Source organism: Drosophila montana, unplaced genomic scaffold (genome assembly GCF_035044405.1).
Source record: "Drosophila montana isolate Dmon_TW-CO22-7 unplaced genomic scaffold, ASM3504440v1 contig_3846_1, whole genome shotgun sequence".
NCBI classification, from domain to species: Eukaryota; Metazoa; Arthropoda; class Insecta; order Diptera; family Drosophilidae; genus Drosophila; species Drosophila montana.
Genome location: NW_026998718.1, coordinates 331,242 through 351,474, shown reverse-complemented (window position 1 = coordinate 351,474; position 20,233 = coordinate 331,242). Strand labels below are relative to the sequence as shown.

The 20,233-nt window shown below is 38.3% G+C and overlaps 3 protein-coding genes across 7 annotated transcripts; 1 reads left to right on the top strand and 2 right to left on the bottom strand.

The window, feature by feature from the left end:
- Positions 1-9,118: 9,118 nt before the first annotated feature.
- Positions 9,119-12,714, top strand: LOC135438113 (COMM domain-containing protein 4). 5 transcript variants are annotated; one of them, XM_064696270.1, is made up of 6 exons: positions 9,127-9,269; positions 9,339-9,396; positions 10,261-10,436; positions 12,002-12,142; positions 12,199-12,430; positions 12,491-12,714. In XM_064696270.1, the coding sequence occupies exons 3-6, from the start codon at positions 10,332-10,334 to the stop codon at positions 12,709-12,711; spliced, it is 699 nt and encodes a 232-aa protein (XP_064552340.1). In that variant the 5' UTR covers positions 9,127-9,269; positions 9,339-9,396; positions 10,261-10,331; the 3' UTR covers positions 12,712-12,714. The 5 variants fall into 5 exon arrangements, with proteins under 5 accessions (XP_064552343.1, XP_064552340.1, XP_064552339.1 ...); XM_064696269.1 differs by lacking the exons at positions 9,127-9,269; positions 9,339-9,396 and adding an exon at positions 10,509-11,139 and having other exon boundaries at positions 10,290-10,436; XM_064696273.1 differs by lacking the exons at positions 9,339-9,396; positions 10,261-10,436 and having other exon boundaries at positions 9,119-9,269.
- Positions 12,715-16,525: 3,811 nt separating this feature from the next.
- On the bottom strand, positions 16,526-17,631 carry LOC135438097 (circadian clock-controlled protein daywake-like). Its single transcript, XM_064696253.1, has 3 exons — positions 17,485-17,631; positions 16,951-17,434; positions 16,526-16,891 (listed from the first exon to the last, which is right to left on the bottom strand). The coding sequence occupies exons 1-3, from the start codon at positions 17,543-17,545 to the stop codon at positions 16,684-16,686; spliced, it is 753 nt and encodes a 250-aa protein (XP_064552323.1). The 5' UTR covers positions 17,546-17,631; the 3' UTR covers positions 16,526-16,683.
- Positions 17,632-17,754: 123 nt separating this feature from the next.
- On the bottom strand, positions 17,755-19,273 carry LOC135438096 (circadian clock-controlled protein daywake-like). The gene is made up of 3 exons (XM_064696252.1): positions 19,126-19,273; positions 18,573-19,056; positions 17,755-18,510 (listed from the first exon to the last, which is right to left on the bottom strand). The coding sequence occupies exons 1-3, from the start codon at positions 19,184-19,186 to the stop codon at positions 18,303-18,305; spliced, it is 753 nt and encodes a 250-aa protein (XP_064552322.1). The 5' UTR covers positions 19,187-19,273; the 3' UTR covers positions 17,755-18,302.
- Positions 19,274-20,233: the final 960 nt, after the last annotated feature.

The following is a 20,233-nucleotide window of genomic DNA, read 5'->3' as shown; positions in this document are numbered from 1 at the left end:
GCGTAGGTCTTAGTCGGGCCTTAGGTAGACGAGAAATGCTCTTACAATGCGTGATCTGTCAAGTCTCTTATGATAATGCATTTTTGAATGAAGGGCCTCCTAACAAGTTTGTTCAAGTGTTTCAATTGATCTGTAACCACTGTGCCACTTTCATTGGGTGGCAGTTGGGTAGGGGAAACACGAGCACGCAACACACACGCTACTCCAAGTCCAAGTAACTTATTTGCTTTTGGGGCTCACAGCATCTCCCAGGCCGGTTTCAGAGTGCGCTTCGCCGGCCGGCCGGCACTTGTTCACCTAGTCGCTCCTCCTTCCTGACCACCACCCGGTTGCCTTGGCTTGGCTAAGAGCCGGTTTAACGCCGCTTCGTTTCTGGAGTGGCTTGTCGCGTTTTTGCCGGCCACTTCCACAGCATTCGCCTATATATACTATACTCTATATGCACATAGACTCGACTAGCCCCCTACTCAGGGTGATCTTCCTTTCTCTCGCTCCACCTTGATGCTATCTTGGTGCAGTGCCCTTTGAAGCGTTGGCCATGTGCAGCAGCCGCAATCCCCAGACTCGATTATGAGGCGCACTTGAAATACTGCAAATATTTTACTAAAATATTTATATTTATGTCTTTTAGCCAGCTGTCTGTCTATTTCTGTTATAATTTTCATGTGTGAGCCGAGCAGCGGATGTGATGCATTATTTAATTTACGACTTTCCTTTTTTGGCCTGGGTGCGGTGGAAGACAGATCCAGTGATCAGGTATATTATCCAAAAACTAGTTTGAAGACTCGTCAAGTTACTATAGCTTTCTATCAGAGTCTAGTTACGGCTAAATGATATTGTAATCTGAACTTAATCGAGTTGGTATATTGATCTTTGGCCGAGTGAAGTCTATGAATGAATTTTCAAGCAGTTGTGAACCATGCAATGCTTCGCAGAATTCAAGCTCACACATGGAAAATGTACGAAATTGATATTTTATAATAAGTATTACAAAATTGTATCATTCGCTGAGTGCGTGAATTGCATCTAATAACCGATGTTAAAACACACTTCTTCTAGGGAACAAAATCGCCACGTTTTGCCCTCGACTTTGTCATGCCTGAAAGCCAAGCCACGTCGTCTGGGACAGGGCCTAGACCTGAGAACTGGGGGGCAGCTATGCAGCTAGGCAGCTAGGCAATAGCAACAACAAGCTGATGAAATCAGCCGAGCTGCCAATATCAGCAACATCAGCGGCGCCAAAAGTGAAAAGATTATCAGCGATTATGTACTCTATTTAGAAACAACAAAAAATGGGCGTATCTACAATTTGTAGCTGTTTAGCTAGAAAAAACTTAGCATATGCCTAGCATATATTATATAGTATTTGTAGTAGACATAAGTAAGCCCGCCCGAAGGTTTAAATTTAGAAACGAGGCGTGCGACTCAGTTCTTATCAATGCAGGCGCGATCATGATGCGCAGACTGGGCCAGGGGTCGTTGTTTGGGGCGGGGACAAGGGCAGCTGATAAACTGCGCAGCATAAACTAAACACAAAATTCATAAATATAGCTAGGTTTATTTTTGGCGGACCAAAATCATGCCGTTACTGACCTAGAGCACCTGATCGCGGCGTGATCAATTATTTGGCAACAGATCTAACATAAAAGAGAAGAAAACTCTGGCAAATTCGTTTCAATGCAAAAGGGAAATGGAATAAATGACAACTACTTAATTGCAATACATATACATAAGTATATGCAATCAAAAAGCCCCGTACTCGAAATTGTATAACCTTATAATCATTTGAAAAATCGTTATGCATGATTGTTTGAAAAACTGTTATCGTTGGGTGAGGGTCAATGAAATAGGCGCTTAGAAAATGCAACCGATGATCGATTAATATTATATGTTGTTTTGCATCGCGTAATTTTGCCGCGTAATTTTCCATTGTAGCTCCCGTTTGAAACTTAATTATGCGATTTATTATGCAAATATAGAAATGTACGGCGCGACTCTACGTCTATTTAAAGACCCAGGCCTTGTTTGTGGTTCGCCTGAAGCCACACGAACACGAGCTGATCACGTTTTTCACTTGTGCTCGAAACCCTCGATAGAGACAGAGAGAGAGAGACAGAGAGAGAGAGAGGGGGAGAGAGTAGTTTGAAAATGTGAAAAACTGTTTCATTGACATCAGCGCGACGCGACGTCTGCCTGTAATTATGATAGGGCCCATTGTGGCCACTGATAAGCGGCCAACTCCTCCCAGAACTATGTAACCAGCCGAGACTTCAAAAAAAAAAAAAACGCAAAACAAAACAAAAATTCGAAAACTCTTACACGAGTCATGTTAATCAACGAGCGCATAGTTCGGCGCCTTATCAATAGACACACACTATTAGGATTTTTTTTTGTTTTTTTTTTTGTATGAGCCTCTAATTATAGTCTGAAACGAGCCAGACGAGACTGGACACATATGTTTGCCTATATGTCTGTAATATATTTGCTTAGCTGTTGACAGTGGCGAGTCGCAAATTGAGTTTTGGGCTTTTGTTTGCTTTGACATTATATTCAAGCGGCAAACAGGTTGCCGGATATGCGCATAGTATTAGTTTTTGTTGTCACCCGGTAACAATATTTGTTCACACTTTTCTTTTATCTGAAATCAGTTTTGAGCATCTGTTGTGGGGATTTTAATAGGATTTTTTTTAATTGCACCCACAACTGAACGAAAGGTCAAAATTGAAAACTTGCTGCCAATAAATTGTGTACTATAAGTACTTTACCTACATGCAAGCTAACAATTATTTTATTTCAATTTACCCACACAATGCATTTGTTATTAACAACAAATTATAAGTTTTGAACAAAGAAATTTTAAAGAAATTCCAAAAATGTGACTAAGAATACCGACTTTTGACACATATGGAGGGACCTCTAGATTCTCAATCAGTATCTGATTAGTATCTAAACTTATTTCAAATATTGTGCGAAATGTAGAGATTTTAATTGCCCACCATCTTGTAGGCATGGCTTAACCATTTGTAGCACATATTCGCGAGAATATATAAAAATACGCAAAATTTATAAAAATGGGGAGCTAAACATATAGCAGATATTGCCCGGGTTTGCCCGTGGGAAGTTTTGTGCTTTAAACTGAAGACATACGTTTTTTACCCAGTTACCGATCGCGGAAAATCTAGCATTCATACCTATATATTAAGTGTCAAAAATACACGCTATAAAATATATTCGTATATATATACACTATTTTATCTTCATCAATAAGTAGCATGCTAAACCCCACTTGAATAAGTGAGAATCGCGTAGTAGAGCAATATTTATTAATACTTTTTTTGTTCAATTTCAGCTCAGCTCATCATATATGCATAGTATTTAAATACATACATACGATTGCATTTGTTGTAACAAAAAATAAAACATGATTATGTTCATAATACGTATCAGTCTTTCAATCTGTTCAATAGGCCAGCTCCTCTTTTGCTGAAGCTGTTGCATCCTCCAATGTTAAAGCCGCCGTCTCCTCCATTGCTTAAGCTACCGCCTCCTGCAATAATTATGCCACCGCCTCCTCCTCTATAGTTGAAGCCATCTCCTCCTCTATTGCTGAAGCCGCCGTCTTCTCCATAGTTGAAGCCGCCTCCTCCTCTTGAAGTGAAGCCTATGTGACTTACTTGAATTTATGAGAATCGCGTAGTAGGGCATTTGTACAGAATACGTTTTTTTTTAAATTTTGTAGCGCAAGCTAGGTGTATACTTGGTCTTGCATATAAACATAAAAACTATATGCATATATTCATTTACATTTACATTTACATATATACATGCACACATAATATACACATATATGTATATGTATGCACACACACATATATTAATACGTGATAACATACATAAATTTGTATACGCATGCACATATTCATACAAGCGCTCATTATTACAAACAAACAAAAACATATACACGCATGCATAGATAATACATACATACGAATATACTTATATACAAAAGCACATGCACACACATGTTAGTATATATTCATACATGTTTATGCATAAACATATATGTACATACCATAAAAACACATGAATATACTTATATACATACATGCATGCATACATATGTCCATACATACATACATACATACAACCATATATACATACATACATACAACCATACATACATACATACATACATACAACCATATATACATACATACATATAACCATACATACATACATACATACATTCATACATACATACATACATACATATTACCATACATACATACATATATACATACATACAAACATATATACATACACACATACATACACACAACCATATATACATACATACATACATACTTACATGCATACATACATACATACATATATACCTACATTAATAATTACTTACATACATACATTAATAATTACTAACATACATACAATGGAACCTATATTAGCATGCACCTTCATCACATAAGGTAACTATCGTGCGATGATCACCAATCAGTCAGTCAGTGATTTGATTTAAAATAATTTAGAATAGTATATTACGCTAGTGACTTTCCTAAATGCATATTTTTTTTACAAATATACAAAAAAAAGACAAATTCGTAAAGCGAATTTGATACATAAACGAAAATCCAACTATAAATACATAAAAGTAATTCCGCCTTTCCTTAAAACTAGGCATGCGGGAGGAAAGGGAAAGATAGTTGTGACCATTTATATAAATTGACAGCATTAGTTGAGATTTTCATTCCGGTTCCGGTTTATGGGACATTAACATAAAAACGAACGAGGCAACATAAAACATGTTTGAGCACCGCATTCAATGTTAACGCCGTGCATTGCACTGCACAGATACATAGATAGAAAAGTATCTGCTGGCACTATGCAGCTGGTAGATGCTAGATGTGCATAGAAAAACCGAGCAATGCGTCAGACGGGTAAATTGCTTACCCGAAAAGCGTGTCGGCAGGTGCATTAATATATAAACATACAAATGTGTGAATATATATTGCACAAGATTTTATAAATTCTCAACTAAATTTGCCAATATTCGCCTAATTTGCTTAGAACACGCAATTTTAATTAAATTAACCTTCAACAGGAGCTTGTTCAAAGCTTGATTTGTACTAGAGCAAATGAAATAAATATCACATTAATAGCTATTTATGCCTATTTGGTCAACATGTTCGGCTCATTGAACTCTATCAGTTGATGGTCTTGCAAAAACTCAACCGCAGTTTGCGTTTAGTTTGTTTATTTTAGTTATACTTATGTATGCCTGGCAAATTGTTTTGTTTATTTGGTTGGAAGCAAATGGCTTCGTGTCTGGAGGATTGCTTTCTTTACCAAGAGTAAGACGGCGTAAAAAGTGAGGCTGCAAGCAGGTCTCGAGCCGAACCGGATTATGCCCGGAATGACTATTTTTTTTCTTCACCATAAGCCGTACATTGGGCCGGGTTAGCTGAGTAGAGAACAGCCAAAGCTAAACCAGAACCGAACCATTTCTTCAAAAGATGGTTAAAAATATCATATTTTGGAAAATATTACAAAATGTATTGGTTTCTAATATTGTTCTATCGATAATTGCAATACTCTGAATATGAATAATTTCCTAATTCCTAATTACAAATAAAAATATATCGATTTAAAAGAATTAAGTTTATGACGAAAAGATGTAATATTATAATTATTATCATCGGGTTTTGAAACTAACTTTGTATATAGAGCACATATACTAGGTAGTTCTCATTTTTAGCATGCCCCTTTTATGTCTGACATTTTTAAAAAACACATTAGTCTCAAGTGGGTCACCTTTCAGCTTATCAGGGCACATTTAAGCTGATTAACGTTATATGGTCGTCTTCATAAAGTCGTTTATAAATAACTACCGATACGATTGGAAATTTCAATTTTTACAATTTGTTGTCGTTGCCTTTAAAAACGAAGTGAGAGGAAAAATGCAATTCTATAATAACTTCTAGACGACTGACAGATTGATCTGCGCACTTGGTGATCCTTACTTCCATCCAACTTGCCCAATATTAAATTGTAGAATTGTACAAGGTAGTTTTTTTGAGTTACATAAGGGATTAGAAAAGGTTCATTACAAGAAACTTTTTCATTCAATCACTTTTAAACTAATTTTCAAAGGAACTTCAATTAATAATTTTCTCTAATTTTCTTACTCTCAGGAGGAATGCACCAACACCTTGCCTTAGTGTACACTTAGAATATAGAAGATAGACACTTCCGAAATGATACGCAATCAGTCAGTAAAAAAGGTTTTAAATAAACAGTTAACGTAATATGTTCTATTTAAAGGCCTTTGGTCTTGTATGTATTTATATGCGCAGTACAATGCTAAGGGTCGGCGGTCTTATCTGCAAACCGGGTTCAAAGGGATCTGTTACAAATTATATTGCAAGGCAACTTTGTGACGTCAATGGAACAGACTTTATGTCTGTGATTGACAGCAACGAATATTATATCAATAGTCGTAGGTGTAGGCACTTATGGTGCATTCCCATAACGCGTGATTGTCAGGGGAAGCATATGACTGGCAGTTTGACAGATTGCTGACCAAGGCATAGCCCAAATCCTAAGAGCAGGGGACCTAAATTTCACACAGGACATATTATGTATGAATTTAGTGGAAAACTCCTTCCCTAAGACTTTTGTCTGAAGAGTGTTTAATTAATTTTCCGATTGATTATAATTAATATCGTTCATTTGCGATGCCAGAAATGGAGCAAATTTTAATATTCCCAATTCTATGCTTAAGTCCTATCTTTATGATAGGTATGTTTTCCATATCATAGCTTCAGTTTTTATTCAATTTTGGGGAAAGCCAAAAAATAATCTGCATTTGTGTTTTGTCCTCTCAGTTTAAAGACTGGATCGACGCGTTCGTGGACCGAGAGGTAGACAGAAATATATGGCTATGCAAACTTGCTGTTGATGTGGTCGATGAAGCTTTGTTCAGCATGTAACTTGAATTGTCGCCCACGTATGGATTCAGGGTATAAAAATAAGTCAACATGCAAGTGTAACATGAGGCTAATATTTCTGAATGCCTGCACGCCCACGGCGGAAGGCGAGATGCTTGGGTGAGAGTATTTGTGGACAGCTTTCCAGTCTCCGTTGGTTCATTAGTGTATCTAATCGGGCGCTAATCAAGTTTTTAGTTTAATCATTTAATTGTTATGTGGGGTCTTTTGGGTTCTTTTTATGTACAAACATTTGTTGTTGCTAGCCGGTCGCGCGACAAGAGACGCACTATGAATATGCTTATCATTGGCTATTCAGCTTCTTCCTCTTCAAATAATAAGTTCAATGACTAAATTTAAACCTGATTTTTTGCTGTTATTTCTTATTTATTATACCCAGTACTCATAGAAAATGGGTGGGAACATAACCAAATAGTTATGTACAAGTCCGACTCTTTAAAGTACATGTTCTTTGTCAGGGAACAGGCTCTCAGACTGTCCGTCTGCAGAAAGTCGTTAATATTGGAAATAAAAAGAATGGGACGATGCGAAGAAGAACAGCTGCAAATGAAGTACAGGTACAGGGTATACTCGTGTCAGGCACTCCCGACTAGAGCACTTGTACTTGTATATTTTTTTTTTTTTTCTTTTGACTATTTAATCAGCTGATTTTGGAACTTACTATCAGCTTTATGTACATGTTGCCCCAATTTTTTATGTTTTTTTGATGACCAGCTTTTGCAATTAAGAGATTGAAAGAGAGATAGAGAGAAAGAGAATAGGTGTGTGCGAGAGAGAGAAAGAGGGGTGATAAGATAGATGCAAAATGAAAAATATGCAAGAAAGTTATTGAATTGGAAATGAATTTAAACCTGAATCCACATTCCACCACGGAGACATGAATTTTTGCAACTGAATATAGCTGGGTAGAGGGTATCTCTTAGTCCCTAGAGCCCCTTTAATTATTTTTGAGTTCCCCCTACCTGTTTAAGACATTGTCTGTCATTATAAAACATCTAATATACTTATATAAAATCTTTTGCTGTTATTTCTTGTTTTCTGAAATCTTTGTCGGCGTCATTTTTTTTTGTCATCCGCTTTTAAATTTTTTTTTTAATATACAAATTAAACGTAATACAATTTCTGATGCACATCATTTAAAAGCGCATTAATTGTGAGATTTATGAATTTATTTATGAATTCATAATTTAAAAGACGCGAAGCCGCGATTCAAAAAATGATTTCAAAATTCTTTGGGTTAACTGGTGGATGCGAGTTTGAATAGTTTGCTTGCAGCATCAGTTTGACATAAGTTCAGCATTTAACATTTAACGAAAGTGCGTTGGATAGTTCTCATTTAGCTTGAATTTGTTTATATGATATGTTATCTGGTCGATGGTTGGATGTTGAAAATATTAAAGCTATAACACTGATTTGACCGGCGCCTCAGGTGGCATCATATTTTCGACTAGACCCCACATAAAATTTATTCATTTTTGAACAAATAAAAAACATTGATAAGACGTTTTCAATTTTTTGGGTGATGAGATTTATGGCGCATTTAAAAGTTCAGGTCTTGACTGCATATATTTGTCTAATGAGTGGCAGATAGCCCACGCCCGGCTTTTGACTTACCCTCCGGCTTACGGGGGAGCAGGACGTGTCACAAAGCTGAAAAGCGACTGTCGGGGGCTGTACTAGGAATGCAAAACGACCTGATTAGCTGCGACTTAGTTCCGCAATTAGATTGCCTCAGTTAATGCGCTTAAAAAGCTGGGTTCGTGGGTTCAGAAGCTATTTAAATATAGCAGCGCTTAACAAAGCCCTATTATTTTTAGAATTCCGTTTCGCCCTTTGAAATGCTTATAGAATAGCGAATAAAAAAATGAGTTTAAATATAAAGTACCAGCTGGTATTCGGCTTTGCCCGGCACATTAGAAATTACGTATCCTCTAAAATTTAAAGCTTGGACAATTTCTTTGAAGCCGAAAGTACACAACTTGAGCCTTGATATATAAAACTGATATATAAAACAAATCTATAAAACTTTTGCCTTTATAGTTTCACCATGAAGGGTTTAATTTTGTGAAAAGTATGAAAGACTGCTCAAATAAACATTCACAGTTCCTGCTTCCATCCGATTGAATAGTAAATTTCAAATTTTCCAAAATTCAAATTTTCCAAATTTCCGTAGTTGCAGATGGAATTCCCAAATCGCTGGAGCAACTTCATTTATTTTTTGCTTTGAAATGTAAGGCTACGAAGGTAAGTTTGGAGTTGATCGCACGAAATCTTCACACAGCAAACTTTAGATCCCCATTTTTCCCCCAAAAGGGTTGGATTTCGGGAAAAGTGTTGACACGGCTTGGACAGTCTCTGGATTAGAAAATCAGTCAGTTAAACTGTCAGACAAACAGATACCTATACACATATAGACACGGATTTGTTATTAAAAACCCACCCACCTGATCAGCCTAATCGAACTGTAATCAGTATTTTATGTTCGAGAAATGCCCAACCTTTCACGCCAGCTCCCCAGGCGGGCGTCTCACAGCTTGACAGTGGCGCAGTCTAATCGAATCAGCAAAAAAGCAGATAGAAAATCGTATACGTTGTGATTTACTTATTTGTAGATTTGTTTTTCGATTATCAGTTTAATGGCTTTTCAAATTCAGATTTGTGGCATGGCCCAGGCGCGATTAGTTAACATTTGTTTTGAGCGTGTTCCCAGAGCCAAAGGCTTGATGAACCTCACAGCCGAGATGAGATAACTTAAAGCACATGCAATGTGAGTGACAGCTTGCAGCTTTTATTTCCCTTACCTCCCACTCGAGCTAGGTATGGTATGTAAGTATTTATAGACAAGGTTTATGGATTTGTTGTGTCGTGTCGACGGCTAAAGCAAATTCAATCCGTTTTCGACTCTGTTTATCAGGGCGTGGCTATCATTTTGAGGCGTCCTTATCGCAGCAAAGCGCTTCTGTATAAAATAATTACAAGTAGTTTTTGATTGCAGCATTTTGAGACGAGTTGTGATTACAAATGGGCGTGTTTGGGGGTGTTGCTTGAAGGCGTTAATCGTAGATTAGTATCTAAGTGCCCAACAATGTAAAGTAATTGATATATTTTAGAATTTCTTTACTGTTGTGTAGGAGCACAAAGAATAGTGCATTTTGATACTAATGATAAATATTTGCATATGCTATTTTTATATATTTTGAGAGCTTATTTTAAGTCAAACTAACATTTTAAACAGGGCGCCACTTTCTGTATCGATATATCGAACGGGAAATAAACGACCCAAACGATAGCATGTGAATAGCAAACATGCTAGTCGATATATTTGTGGAGGTAGTCGATATTTGTTTAGCGTTCCTAATAAGATTTAACAAAAGTATTAAAAGATTCAATAAAAACAATCCCACAAGGATGGTAAGTAACCTCTCGCTGCGTTTTATTGTTTGTTGGTAAACATTTAGAGCTAGTGCTGTAATTAATTGATAGATTGACATTTCATACATTTCTGGAACGAAGTAGTAGATGGAACAATAGCCTGTTGTGCCATATCCGATGCGGGCAATGAAAAGTTGGTGATTAGTAATAATTGTGTTCTATGCCTGTGCCGGCTACTGCTTCGGGCAATGAGATTAGCTGTCCGCCCGCTGCTTGATCCGGCGAACGTTTGCCGCCCCAGGAATGGAACCGCTGCTTCTTGCCCAGAACAACCGAATTGCGTTTGTCGTCCCGCTGGAGCTTGAAACGACAGCGCTCTATGACCGCATCTCGTATGATGGTCGCGAACTCAACATCGTTAAACTGTGCCATTAGCAGCTTGAAGAAGGCCCAGATCTCACCGCGCTGGGATGTTGGTGGTGGAGCATATTGATGGAACAGCCAGGTCTCGGATAGTGGGGCATCCTCTGGTGGTACAGGACGAGCGTTGTACGCGTCACACACATCCTCAAAGCTGAGTATGGCCTGGAGAATGAACTTGCGATACTTGGCCAACTGCAGCTCGCAGGTATTCAGCTCCAGATCCACAGACGTGTGCGTGGGCAGAGCATACAGCTGCCTGCAAATGCCCAACAGCAACAGCAAGCGCCAAGTGGACAGCATCCTTGTTGATGCAGTTGATGTGCGTTTGTAAATCCTTTTAGAAAACTTTTCGGCGGCACGGGCACCAGGAACGCGCGCACTCGTAGATTAGCAATGAGCAACTGTTCACTCGAAGGGCACTTTCAATGGCCTTATATACCGCCAGCAGCGAGGTAGTCCGAGCCACCCACAGACGACTGCCAACTTTGAAGTTCATAAAATAATTATAAAACGTTGTCGTTGTCGTTTACATTTCTAAGCCGTTACACACGGCTAAAGAGCGAGTCCTAATAAGCAGCGGCACGGCTGTTCAGATCTATGGGCCGTGTGGGGGTTGGCTTTGCGTCCAGCAACAAGTGTCATAAATTTACGGCGTACTGCTGCTTTAGCTGCTAACTGCTGCTCATTTGTATATTTTTTTTTCGTTCCCCCGTTTTAAATTTATTAATCCTGCCCGTAGATAAACGTGACGTTCACTTGAAACAGAGTGCCACTGCGAGTCGCCTTTATATGTCACAAGCTGCTCATTAGCTTGTGGCAGTCAGCCGCCCGCACCGCCCCCTACCACAGCCCACAGTTGTGCACCCCTTTTGGCAGCCTTGTCAGCCAGTTGTACAAATTGCTCGCTGATTAGCAGGCAAGCGCATGAAATTAATCATATGCAAATACGAGTATGCTACACTTTGCGCATTTTTTCTTTTCTCTCGAACTTCTGGATTAGCCCACTTGTTGAATCCTGCTCTTTAATTTACTTGGGACATGACGAATGACAAAGTGCGTAGGCGTGAAAAAGGTCAAACAAGTAGTTGTGAAGCGTGCTTAAAGCTGCTTTTGAAAAAAGTCCTCAGGCACTTGCTAGTTATCTTAAAATTAAACACAATTCCACTTCCTTCTTCTTGCAGAAATTTCGATTTTGTGGCGATGGCGATTGTCCTGATTGGGTTTTAGCTGAAATCATATCCACACTCTCGAACTTGAGCGTCGACAACTTGGAGCAACTAGCCCAGATAGTGGCCAAACGCATCAGCGGAAAACAGTTTGAAGTAACTTCCAAAAAAAAAAATCTTCAAAATGTTACCTAATTTGTTTCACTTCACAGGAAGCTATTGTAAGATCTCTCACTTCGTCCGTTACAAATGATGGTAAAACAGCCGTTGCCTGCGTTCACTATATGCTGACGAATGCGGCACGGTATAGCTGCACCGAAACAATCTTTGGCGAGGAAATTCAACAGCTTGGCTTGCCCAAGGATCATGCGGCGGCCATGTGCCGAGTGCTACAAGCGCATGCCACGGTCATAAGACAAAAACTTATAGATAAGGCATTTAGAAGTAGGTCGTTTCCTATATCACATGATATCCATTTGTAATCAACTTTCACTCGACTTTCAGTTAATGAGCTGCAAAGCATACGAAATGTTACCTCGCCTGGGGAACCGCCCCCAAATTGCGCCACCTTGGAACTTAAAATCTCGCAAGAATTAGTCGATGGACTACCTAAAGATACCACGCATATAGTTAATATTGAATGTGCCCAGCTGGGCGCACTACTCGATGAAATGAAATTGGCCCGTGATATTATGCTCAAATATGAGAATAAAGAGAATACATAAAAATACATGAGTAATATGAGAGAAGCAAGCTACTGTCTGGCCACCTTGCTGGCCACCTAGAGGTATGATCTATGATCAACTAGTAATGCCGGCGTTCGCGGATTTGCATACTATTTCATGCAGCTATGTTTAATCCTTTGGGGTAAACAACCCTTAACTGTTTGGAGCTGAAACTGCGAGTATCCATGCTGGTACGAGGCCTTACCAGAGGCTAATTATCTGGTACATCGACTAATCAGGATTCCACGGAAGTTACTCGACGTTGAGATGCGTTATACAACCGGGTGCCAAGATCCATAGATCGGAAGAAGTTTCACTTGGGCCTCCTGCCAAACCAAGGTGGATGACACAACCAAACTGTGGAATTGATGTTCCATGCAGGCGCTGATTGACGCTTCAATTAATCCTATTATAGAAACCGTTAAGCCCATTGACATTATTGTCTGGGCGTCTTTTTCAATCTTTCTTCATAATTCTTCATTACCCATACAGACATTTAGTTTTAATGCAATTAATTATATACTAATTATGCTTTGTACTAAAAAGTCAGCATATTGTTAAATTCCAGAATTTATTTTCATACATTCCTTACACCACTTGGTAAATTGTCCTTTTTCCAAGTCATCAACCTAATTCGAATTAATTCCGAATGGGATTTTTGTCTTTATTTTGAGTTTACCAAACAAGCATATTCGATGTGGTTTGTGAATTGGATATTTGCGGGTCGTGTATTTGCTAGCCTTGCCAACCATTTCAATTGCTTATGTTATGCCCAAACGATATTAACACAGGTGATCCAATAACAGAAAAATGTTACTGCTAAGCAACTGTTAGCAGGGTGAATTTTGGGTTATAAATTATTTTTTATATTTTTTTTAAACACGACTTTTATGTGAACAAAATGTTGCATGTTGATAAATTGTATTATATCAGATTTGTAAAATAGTCCTCATACATTGAAACTCACAGAAGGCCACGAGGCGTCGTTCCGCTCGTATCTCCCGCCCACATAAATTACTGCCATAAATGTCACCAAAAATCAACCACAATTTGAACCCTTTTCTTACCCAAAATCAACGTAAACTGTGTCAAATTTAATCAACTGGCGTGCAACCTGTGCTAGTATTTTGAACTTCCCTTGCGCAATTATTAATTATAACGTAACGTGCAGCGTAAATAAAGCGAAATTTGTTAATAAAAAGATGGGTAAAAAGTGAACCCTTTTACCCCCAAATACCTTAAATCTCCAGCGTTTGCCTTATCATCCGCTTTGCCACGGCAATTACCGGCGCATCCTTTGGACTGTGCGGGGCAGGCTATTAAAATTATCTGCAGCAGCTAAAAAGAGAAGTAAAAATAAAAAGGAAATTTCAATTAAAAAACGCAAAAAGAATAAATTAATAATGCTGCTTTTTTTTTTGGCTTCAATTTCTAATTATGAGCAGCTGCGCAGCGTCAAGTGTCAGGCCAAAAGTCGCGCTGGCATTTGAATTTTTGTTATTTTGTTCTTTTTTATTTAACAAATTTGGCTGTATTATTTTTTCAATTAAACTTGACCATGTCAAAAAGTCGTGAAGTTCTCAAATTGTTTCCATTTTACTTTGATTGTGGCCCTGCGGCGCTTATTTCTTGAGCTCAATTTTTTTTGGCTGCCACATGTTGCCGACACTTGCAGCAATCGTTTTGCCCCTCCTCCCCTCTCACCTTTCTTCTGCACTTGAACCTTGATTTATGATGGCCTATGGCAACTTGCGGCCCCTGCCTGCAGCATTGTCACCTGGCCGCCTTAATTAAATTTCTCCTCGGCCATTTCAATGAACTGCAGCATTGATTTCGGTCCGCCTGTACAGGGTACACTTCGTATGGTGGACGGGGACATAGGTAAATAAATGTACCAATTACTCGGGCAACTATTTGCGCAACATTTTGTTTTAGTTGGCGATATTTGCGCAAAATGATATCTAAACATTTGTGGGGTTGAATTCGGAGTGGGCGGCAATGTCAACAAAATGGGCGGCAATGTCACGTAACACCAGTTTTTGGGTGCTATAAATGGGACCAGGCAACCAAAACTTGTTTGATGCCTCACAAGGACTGACAAAGACTTTTCGAAGGGGTGGTGCGAGGAGTTTTGAGGTGCAAAATGTAGCCCTGCAAATCGTAACTAACTCTAACATCAAAGTATCAAATACACAAAAATAATGAATGTGCTTAGATTTTCGTAGGACTTATTAAGAATCTGACTGAACAATCTGAAATAATTTATTCATTTAAATATTTCATATTTTATGTTTAAGACAACTAAAATTATTTTTGTAAAATATTTAGCTTAAAGAATTAGGATTTAAGGAAAAGTCGTTGATGCAAATTTTTTATTAATTTTTAAATATGCTGAAAGTTTTGAGCTCTAATTTATTTAATTTATTTGCAAACTATTATGTGTTTCAAACTAAATACACCTTTTTTGATACCATAGCATTTATGGTCTCAACAAATTTTAAATATTATATATTTTTAAATATTATATATTCTTGTCTTTTCATTTTTACCAGCTTCCTCTCTGGCCACCCTCGCGACCCTCGCATAGAGAGAGTATGTCACAGCCCCCCCTTAAGCAATTGTAATCAGCCGCTGGCAACGCCTAAACATGTGTACCGTTATTGTGTCTCGCTGTCGCTCACCCCGGATCGGGGAAATGCTGTCACATTATGCGCCTGTTACCATATCTTTACAACTGTATCTACAGATCGTCCTCCACGCACTTATATGACAAAGCACGAAACTTAAAAACCTTATGCATGTGATTTGAGGTCGGCTCGCGGGGGGTTGGCGCACAGCACAAGTGCCAGCCTTTTGATACCCTGTACTCATTTAGAATGGGCGTGTTAGACTAGGATGTAACAGTCAGTTAAATCCCGTAACGTGTATATCAAGAGATCAGCATTATAAGCCGAGTCATTCTAGCCAAGTCCCCTTTACCCTTTAAATTATCAATATTATCGATATTTATTGACGGTTCCTGGAAGTATATTCTTGGTTTTTGGTATATTCACATATTAGCATGCGATATTTAAGCCCGGATCTTTCATTAATCACAGGAGTTGTTCACGAATAAACTTACCATAGATTAGTCGCAAGTGAAGGACATCCGAGTTCATAGAGTGCGCAGCTGGGTGCAGGGTATCGCCAAGTCTAGCACCCTCGACCAGAGCACTATAACTTGTTTCGCTCATGTTTTGGCATGGGTTTATTTATATTTTTTTGCCGGGACTGAGTGAGTTGGTTGACTGGGTGCTTGGTGCTTGGTGGTGGGCCTGGTTGGTTTGTTGCTAGTCCTTCCGCTACGGTTTTTACTTTTGGCAATGATGCCAACCCCCGTGGGTGGGCCACTTTGGTCACCCTTCGGGCCTTTGTTTGGGGTTTCGCGCTCAAATGCCGGAAACATTTCTGACTTTTTCAATTTGACTTTTGTGCGCCGGCTACCAATGCAGTGGTTTTTCGCTGATATCCCCCTTCAGCGTAATAATGAAATAAACGTTTCGCTAAATGCCTACGTATTTGGCACGGCGCAACAGAGGCTGGGCCGCGAATCGTTTAATTTGATGAGCTTTTCAGGAAGTGCACGGAATGGGAAAACTAATAAATAAGTACATAGAGTCCCAAGATTTCCAAGAGTCAACTTAGAATTAATCGATAATTTCTTATTTTTCTATACTTACTTATTTATAGCTAAATTCAAAGAATTAATCAAAAATTTACTTGAATTTTAATAAATTTAACATACAATTTGTTTTCCTAATAATGCTATAATAATAATTATAATTTAGACATCTATCGGTCCAGTCAAAATATCTCTACAGATATATAATTCTGTGAGGATATACTATAGCAGAACAGAACCGAAACATTTACAATATTAACTTCTATAAACTTTACTGATCTTGTTAAGGTTAGCACAAGAATGTAGGAGAATCAAATGACATCTGGCAGAAACAAGTCGTCGTAAGGAATGAGATCGAACGTACCTTTGATCATGCCGATAAAGACACTGGCAAATGTGTCCAATATACTTGGCTCCCATTCATTCCACACCTCGATCCAACGTTGGTTGAACAAACGGTTTAGAATAATGGTTAGATCGCTGTTTTCTGTAAAAAGGCTGCCCATCTCTAAAATCCAGCTGATGTCGGAACTTAAGTTAAGTTACACAATCTAGTATTTTGTTTAATCAGCACTCACCGATCGATTTTGACAATTGGAGTCAGCTCGTAGATTTTCAGGTATCGTTTATGATTTCGGAATTCAATTGAGACTTTCAGCTTCAAGGTGAAGCGCATGTTTTGAAACTCCGAGATCGAGTCGCCAGTCAGATTCATTTCAACCAGCCAGAGGCGTCCACTAGCATCAAAAGTGCCCTTGTGCACCAAAGTGGGTATATGTCCAGAGATTATAATTTGGGTGGCCTTGGGATTTTTTCCGAATCCCTTGACACTTGTAATGGTTGTGTTTTCGAAGCCATAGTTTACTTGATTACTCAGACTGACTGATGCCCAAATAAATCCGGTTCGATTTGTTTTCAAGAGTTCTGTATCCTTTATATCAACCACATCAATTGGTTTAATACCTAATTCGGGTATTCCTTTTGGATATTTTTTTATGATGTCATTTATGGACTCAACCATGCATTTCTCATCTCCGAACCGACATTTCTTGATTTCCTCAGCTGCCATAATAGATAATGTATTTGTTGGAAAAGTTTGGCAATGTACTTACGTAATGCTTTGCAGGAATTAACGATCAGAAGTAAATGGATAGCCAAGACGTAGGATATCATTTTCCTCTTTTTAACGATAGCTCGTTCGATTCACAGACGAGATTCGGCACGTGCTTAATGCTTAGTAGCTCTACTAAGAATAAGCTAACACGATTCAGTTGTCCACTTTTTACATATTTAACTATTCGAGAACCAGTTGAACCGCCTTTTTTGTTATTGCATTTTGCAGCTTATACACGGCATTTCTTGAGAGTGAGAGAGCGCTTGCATAATAGTTGTATCGGTACTTTTATTAACTCATTTCATTAGGAATATTTATTAACAAATAAAATTAAATATACGAATTAAACCAAACATGTACGAGTGCTCTAGTTGGGAGTGCCTGACTAGGAGATACCCTGAAACATTCGCACTTCTAATATTCTATCTATTATTCACAAAAACAGAGAAAGACACACACACGTTTCTGTGCTTCATCTTCCCTGAACGGGGAAGGTTATCACATCCAAAATTTTGTATGTCTACCCCTTAAAAGCTCCAAGATGTGGTCAAGAAACCGAATCCGATAGCTAATACATGGCTAGATCAACTCGGCTATTGATGCTGACCAAGAATACATATGATTTTTGGGATCTGAAATGCATTTAATGCATTTATATACCTATTAACTATAACTAAGACAATTATCGGCCCAATTCAAATAACTCTACAGATTGATAGCCCAAAACTGCAAAATAGCCAAAACAAGTTATTTCTTTTCAAAACTTGATACGTTGTCATATCATAACAGGATGAACTATAGGATATCCCATCAAGATCAATTATCATCTGGCAGAAACAAGTCGTCGTAAGGAATTTGATTGAATGTATCTTTTATCATGCCGATAAAGACACTGGCAAATGTGTCCAATATTCTTGGTTCCCATTCATTCCAGATCTCAGTCCATCGTTGGTTGAACAACCGATTTAAAAAGATGGTAAGATCGGTGTTTTCTTTAAAAAGGCTTTCAATCTCTAAAATCCAGCTGGTGTTGTGACATAAGCAGAGTCAGACATTATCGAATATTTTGTTCGTATCAACACTTACCGATCGATTTTCACAGTTGGACTCAATTCGTAGATTTTCAGGTATCGTTTATTATTCCGAAATTCCAGTGAGACTTTCAGTGTTAAGGTGAAGTACATATTATGAAATTCCGATATCGATTTACAGGTCTGATTCAATTGAACCCACCAGATCCGAATGTTTGCGTCCAAAGTGCCCTTGTGCACCAAAGTGGGTATGCGACCAGAGATTACTATTTGGCTGGCTGTGGGATTCTTTTCGAAGCCCTCAACGCTGGTAATGGTTGTGTTTTCGAAGCCATAGTTGACTTGGTTAATCAACTTGACGGCCGCCCAGTAAACTCCAGTTCGATCTGTTTTTAAGAGTTCTGTATCCTTTATATCAACCACATCGATTGGCTTGATGCCTATTTCAGGTATTCCTTTTGGATATTTTCCTATGATATCATTTATTGACTCAACTATGCATTTATCGTCCCCAAACCGACATTTCTTGATTTCCTCTGCTGTGATTCCATAATAGAAAATGTATTTGTTAAGGTAGTTTGGCAGATGTGTAAGTTTAATGTACTTACGTAATGCTTTGCAGGAATTAACGATCAGAAGTAAATATATAGCTAAGACGTAGGATATCATTTTCCTCTTTCAAATGAATCACGTTCGATTCACAGACGCGGCTCGGCACGTCTAAAGTGTTCGGTAGATCTACTTACTGTGGGTTAACACGATTCAGTTGACCACTTTCAACATACTTAACTATTGTAGAACCAGTTGAGCAGCTTTATTGATTTCTGCTGTTTAGAGAGAGCGCTTGCCTGATAGTTGTAGCGTTTTGTTGAGTAGATGATTGCCTTGATGCCTCTTACAGACTTGCTAGCTTCCTTTAATATGTATACATAGGGCATGTCGCTTGTTGCGCAGCGCTTGAGCTTCTTAATTTATGTCCACTTTATGTCAAAAAGAGAACTTTGGCCTAAATACAAGGATAAGGTATCCAAAAAGTGAAGTATCCAGCTGTGTATACCATACAAGAACCTTCATATCAAATTCGATGTATCTATATTCATTTTTGGATATTATGGAATTGGAAAATGATATGGGAGAATAATGATAAACCTGTTCTGCTTATGATATGTGAGAAAACTTATTTAATTTCAGGACTATAACTTTTTTAATTTCCGATATCTACGCGTTTACACAGACAAACGCGAGGACAGACGGACACGGTAAGATCGTTTTAGCTTGTTCTAATCTAGAATACATATATTTGATCGGAAATATTTAAGAACAATGATGGCGGACTAAATCACAGCAGAGAGTGAGAAAAGTTTTGTTTTTATAAAGCTGGGAATCAACGAAATAAAATCTCTTTAAGATTTCGTCTTCAACAAGATTTGTAGTCCTCTTTTTCAGACCCAAGCAGCAGAAACTCAGACCCTAATTTATTTATATATGAAAATCAATCTGAATTCTTTGAATTTATTGTTCTAATGTAGATTCGAGGTTCTCCGGCTGTTAGCTTAATATTCATATGAACTTGTTCTTTTGGCTGCTGGAAGCACCTGAGCATAAAAAGTTACCATTTCCGTTTCCGCTCGCTTTTGTTGATCGACTGCTTCGCATTAATCAGCGCATAAATTTAACGCATTATTATTTATGTGCCTGCTCTCAGCGTTGTTGTTA

Bases quoted from the DNA above. Each gene is read 5' to 3' on its own strand.
- LOC135438113 (XM_064696269.1), top strand. From the start codon at position 10,978: ATGGCCTGGAGAATGAACTTGCGATACTTGGCCAACTGCAGCTCGCAG. The intron at 11,140-12,001 runs GTGCGTTTGTAA...TTCTTCTTGCAG, and splicing joins TCCTTGTTGATGCAGTTGAT to AAATTTCGATTTTGTGGCGA. The intron at 12,143-12,198 runs GTAACTTCCAAA...TTCACTTCACAG, and splicing joins TCAGCGGAAAACAGTTTGAA to GAAGCTATTGTAAGATCTCT.
- LOC135438097 (XM_064696253.1), bottom strand. From the start codon at position 17,545: ATGATATCCTACGTCTTGGCTATCCATTTACTTCTGATCGTTAATTCC. The intron at 17,435-17,484 runs GTAAGTACATTG...CTATTATGGCAG, and splicing joins TAATTCCTGCAAAGCATTAC to CTGAGGAAATCAAGAAATGT. The intron at 16,892-16,950 runs GTGAGTGCTGAT...TTCCGACATCAG, and splicing joins CCAATTGTCAAAATCGATCG to CTGGATTTTAGAGATGGGCA.
- LOC135438096 (XM_064696252.1), bottom strand. From the start codon at position 19,186: ATGATATCCTACGTCTTAGCTATATATTTACTTCTGATCGTTAATTCC. The intron at 19,057-19,125 runs GTAAGTACATTA...ATGGAATCACAG, and splicing joins TAATTCCTGCAAAGCATTAC to CAGAGGAAATCAAGAAATGT. The intron at 18,511-18,572 runs GTAAGTGTTGAT...TCACAACACCAG, and splicing joins CCAACTGTGAAAATCGATCG to CTGGATTTTAGAGATTGAAA.